Here is a 5,323-nt window from a genome sequence, read left to right as displayed (position 1 = left end):
GCCTTATTTTTTGCCATTTCCTTAAAAGCAGTCTGAACTTCTTCATCACTATAGGCTCTTGCTCATATGTTGTTTCATGAAATTCTTCTGTGTCTGCCAATTCCTTTTAATACAGTGACTCAGTGTACTCTTTCCATCTTCTTTTAATACTTCTTGGATCATTTAATAATCTTCCTAAAGCATCCTTGACTATAGCAACTCGAGGTTTGAATTTGGTCTTCAGTTCCTTGAGCTTAATAAATGCTGAGCGAGTTTGGCCCTTCTGATTTTCTGACTCCAACTCCTTGCACATTTCATTGTAATATTTTACTTTGTCATCCCGTGCTGCCTTTTGAAATCTTATGTTCAACTGGCTTCTCTGTGCTCCACTGCAATTTTCAGACTCTCTTCTGACATCCATTTTGGTCTTCTCTTCCCCTTCTGACTTTGCAATGACTGTTTGCACTCTTCCTGGATGATACCCTTGATATCCTCCCACAACTCATCTGGAGGCCTCAAACCTGTTCCTGAGATGGTTCTGAAATGCAGGTAGTATAGAATCACATATTTTGGTTCTCGTGGATTTGGTTTAATTTTCCTCAGCTTCAGCTTGAATCCAGTGATTCTTTCTACAGATGTAATCAATCTGATTCTTATGCATACGATCAGGTGAAATCCATGTATATATCCTGCATTTATGTCTCTTAAAAAATATTTGCAATGAATAAGTCATTGATTGTGCAAAATTGAATCATTCTCTCTCCAGCTCCATTTCTGTCACTGAGCCCATGTTTTCCAACTACTAAATCTTCTTTTCTGTCCCCAACTTTTGCATTCCAGTCAACCATTATTATCAATGCATCTTGATTGAATGTTCAATTGATCTCTGACTGTAAAAGTTGGTAAAAGTCTTCTATTTCCTCTTCCTTGGCTCTGGTTGTTGGTGCATATATATGAATGATAGTTGTATTCACTGGCCTTCCTTGTATGCATAAGGATATTATCCTGTCACTCACAATATTGTACTTCAAGATGGATCTAGAAATTACTTTCTTAACTATGAAAGCAACTCCATTTTTCCTCACCTTTTCATCTCCAGAGTAATATATGATCATCTGACTTAAAACGCCCCATGCCAATCCATCTCATCTCACCAATGCCTAGTATGTCAATATTTATGCATTTCATTTCTTCCTTAACAATATCCAACTTTCCTACATTCATGGTTCTCACATTCCATGTCCTAATCACTAGTGTCTGCTTACAACTGTTCCTCTTCCTTTGTATTTCCGTACATGAAAGCTCCACCTCAGTTGCCCTGACTTAATTTTTAATTTTACTTCTGTATAACTGCAAAATTTTCTAAGCATATACAAACAATACACATAACACATAAGATTTTATATATATTATGGAGTAACCTATCTTTTCACTTAGAAATGCATCTCACACAATCCCTATATATAAATAAATATTCTTTCTTTCCAGTATGTATACAATATTTTATATTCAATAATTCCCCTCTTGATTGAATCCATTTTTTTCCATGTTACAGCCTATATTATTAAGTGGAATTGTATTATGTTAAAATTAAATATTACATATATAAATAGCATCTAATTGGAAAGAAAGTCATTTTGCTGAATACTTCTAAAATACTCTGCTGAATGTGTGTGGTAGCTAGAGTGACTATATTCAAGTAAATGCTTCATCTAATGAATAGAGGTTTTTGAGTCAAGGATCTCATTTTTCTCTTTCAAAGTTTAATTATACAGAATCTACTTTCACAAAAAGAAGCATTTTGATGTGATGAGGAAAAGTCTTAAAAAGTGTAAGAGGTCTCACATTCTGACTCTCTGCCTTTATTTTCACACGTATGTGTTACTGTTGTTAGTTGTCATCATGTTGATTCTAACCCTAACAAGCCGTGTATCCTGAGTAGGACTGAACTCCATGATGGTTTGTTTGCTGCTTTTGACCTCGAGATCTATCTTCTGCAGCACTGCTGAGTCGAACCACTGACCTTTGGATTAGCGTTTGTGCCTCCCCTAAGCCATCACGTTTGTATCTCCAAATTCATTGTTGTCAAATGAGAACTGACTCGTAGTTGACCCTCCAGTGAATTTCTGAAGCTGTAAATCACACAGAAAGAGGCTGCCATCTTTATCCTATAGAGTGGCTGGTGCATTTGAACCTCCAGAGAGGCATGGCCTTTGGGTTAGTAGTGCAATTTCCCATGGACTAGGCCACCAGAACTCCTATATTATTGCTCTTCTGCTGGCTTAGTGGAAAAAAGCTGTGCTGCATTGAAAAACAAGGAACTCATGCAAAATTATTCAAAATGGGTGACCCTGGAGGACATTATGCTGAGTGAAGTATCTCAGTCATGAAAGGACAAATACTGCATGGTGCTACTGTTGTAAAACAGGACTGACCTTGGGTTTGCGGGGAGACTAAGAAAGATGAGTTCAATAACGTAAACTGCATTGAAACAGATGAGGGAGAAATCTGTTTAAAAGGGATATGTGGTTAGGTATTTTTGTCATGACAGGAGTCCAAAGCAAAGGCTGCTTGGTGGAGTGGACCTGGGGGAGGGTTTGTAAAACAATGAAAGTATTGTTTTTACTTTTCCAGGAGGGTAGTGTACTGGGGGGAGGAGGGGAGAAAAGTGCAACAATGAATGAATGAATGAATGGAAATTTAAAAAAATAAAATTTAATATGGTAACGAACAAACAAAAAAGCTGTGCTGCAATCCCAAAGGCACATGATTCGAGGCCACTAGCTGCTCCACCAGAGAAGGTGGATTAACTGTCTTTGAAAACCCACTGGAGGGTCAGCTATGTGTCAGTTCTGAGTCTATTGTACACAACAACAACAATTACTGAATACGTGGTTGATGTTTACCAAGATAGTTATGAATAGTTGTTATGTGCCAATGCATCAGAACTTACTCATAGTTGACCCTTCAGTGGGTTTCAGAGCCTACATTTCAGAGAAGATTCCCATCTTTCTCCTCCTGAAGTGGCTGGAACAGTTGACAATACCACAATAAACCTACGAGGCTGCCAGAACTGGAATCAAGACTCAATTTTCCTACATTTCAGCTGAGCACTTCCATGTCTGTTCTTCATGGCACCTTAGGAAACTCACATGTCACTGTCAGCATTTGCCATTCCTCGCCTCCTTGGAAGTCATTGTATGCATGGGTTTAGTTTTTTATGAGGCTAGGAATGCATATATTTTGATCCCATGAACAGCTCTTCCCTGACTCTTTTACTTATCAGATGTTTTCATGTAGTTTCAGTTCCATTTCTGTTTTGACTCTGGACAGGGAGGGCTATGGAACTGTCTGTGTAGGCAGTGAGGGACTGAGGGGCAGGGCTTGCTCAAGACCAGATTCTGGAGAAGGCAGTAGCCAGGAGGAAGCTGGAGCTGCTCACGCTGACTCAAGAAAGTCAACTGTTAGATTTTTCAGGAACTTTGTGAGCTGATTGTAAACACAGACATCCTTTAAAAAGAAACTACACTGACATGCAATTAAAGAAATTATAGGAAAAACAAGGGTGCTAGCAGAGCTCACCATTTCCTGATTGTTTTACTACACTTTGCCATGCTTTTGACTTGTTTGGAACTATCGTGTCTGCCTGGTGGAAATCCTGGGTCCTGTGCTCCTGTCTCCACCTCTGTATTTCATGATGCCACATGGCTGGACTGAAGTCAGTCATTTGTTATTGTCACTAGTTGCTATGGAGTCAGGTCTGATTCATGACAAGCCCATGCGTTACAGAGTAGAACTGCTCACTCTATAGCGTTTGCTTGCTATAATCTTGACAGAAACAGACTGCCAGGCCTGTCTTCTGTGGTGCTGCTTAGCAGGGTCTAAACATGTAGATTAGCATTTCAGTGTAAATGTTTTGCACCACAACAAGGCTATTTAACCAATGAGATTCCTAAGTGATTTCGATTTGGGATCTCCCCTGCAACTTAGAGCCAGTTATTGCCACTTACCGATTTACAGCAGGCAGCCCAGGTGTATATGGAGTCCAGGGAGGCAGAAGAAGACAAGGGGCCATAGATGACTGGTGCAGGAGAAGAATCCACTGAGCAGGAAGAAGACAGAGAGGAGTATGAGGGTGAGTTGAGTGGAAGAACATCTTAGGCCAAAGAAATGACAGGGAAGAGAAAGTTGGAAGCATACTCAGGAGGCACAAAAGATGTAGGAGGCAGAGATTATTGGAGAGTTCTCGGTTCTAACCCCATGGAGTGTCCCCATTGACTAGCAAAGGATTACGTAGTCAATTACTACTTGACGGCTCACTTTAACAATCCATAACTTCTCGTTCATGTCCTCATTTGTGTTTACTGACAGTAATTGTGGGTGGCTGTAGTTTTGGGACCCCACCAAGCAACTTTGGCATGCTGCCAGGAGGAATCCATCCTTAGAAAAGACATCATGCCAGGAAAAGTGAAGGGTGATCAGGAAAGAAGATCTTCAACAAGATGGATATACATAGTGACTAATGGTGGACTTGAGCCTATCAGGGACCGTGACGATGGTACAAGATAGGGCAAGATTCAGAGCTGTTGCTCATAGGTTCGCCAGGAGTTGTAGCCGACTCAATGGCACCTAAAAACCATCAACAGCAACAAAGCTGTTTCAGTGAGGGGAAAAAAGAAGGCACATGTTTTAAAACCTGAGAGATCATCTTGAGAGTTACTTGCTTTATTTAATAAAGAAATGTAAAGACAGTTCTCTCAGCCCTTTTCAATCAGATACTAACTTTAAGACTAAGGTTTTATAAAATTATTTTGCTTTATATTTTGCTTAACAGTTGCCAAGGTGGTATAGGACTAATGAAAAACTAGTTCTTGTGCAAGGTTTCTGAATGAAGTATTTATGGCTATGTTGTTGTTATGTGCCGTCTTGTCATCTGAGACTCATAATGACCCTATGTACAAAAGCCCTAAGCCCTGCTCTATCCTGTGCCAATCGCATTGCCTCTGACACACCTATCCCGATTACCCCAGTCACTGAATCAATCCACCTCATGGAGGGTCTTCCCCTCCTGCACCGTCCCTCCATCCTCCCAAGCATGATGTCCTTCTCCAAGGACTTCTCCCTCCTTACAACATGTCCAAATTATGTCAGACCAAGCCCCAGAATCCTTGCCTGCAAGGAGCAGCCTGATTTAACCCTCTTCAGGATGAATCTTTTTGTTTTCTTGGCAGTCCATGGTACGTGCAATGCTCTTCTCCAGCACCACAGCTCAAAGGCATCAATTCTCCTTCTATCCTCCCTAGTCATTGTCCAACTCTCTGATGCATAACAAGTGATTGCAAAG

General features: G+C 40.4%; 2 protein-coding genes across 2 annotated transcripts in view; both read left to right on the top strand.

The window, feature by feature from the left end:
• Positions 1–4,056, top strand: part of CD2AP (CD2-associated protein) — a 241,900-nt gene extending 237,844 nt beyond the window's left edge. Inside the window, exon 18 of the mRNA XM_006882125.1 lies at positions 3,970–4,056. Within this exon, the coding sequence (XP_006882187.1) occupies positions 3,970–4,056 (87 nt within the window). The remainder of the gene's footprint in view (positions 1–3,969) is intronic.
• Positions 4,057–5,323, top strand: part of GPR111 (G protein-coupled receptor 111) — a 23,007-nt gene continuing 21,740 nt past the window's right edge. The window contains exon 1 of the mRNA XM_006882124.1: positions 4,057–4,114. Coding sequence (XP_006882186.1) covers positions 4,057–4,114 — 58 coding nt within the window. The remainder of the gene's footprint in view (positions 4,115–5,323) is intronic.

This window comes from Elephantulus edwardii, unplaced genomic scaffold (assembly GCF_000299155.1).
Source record: "Elephantulus edwardii isolate Elephantulus edwardi_28Jun2011 unplaced genomic scaffold, EleEdw1.0 scaffold00017, whole genome shotgun sequence".
Classification (NCBI taxonomy): domain Eukaryota; kingdom Metazoa; phylum Chordata; class Mammalia; order Macroscelidea; family Macroscelididae; genus Elephantulus; species Elephantulus edwardii.
Note: the sequence above shows the minus strand (reverse complement) of the source record. Positions and strands in the feature narration are given on the sequence as shown.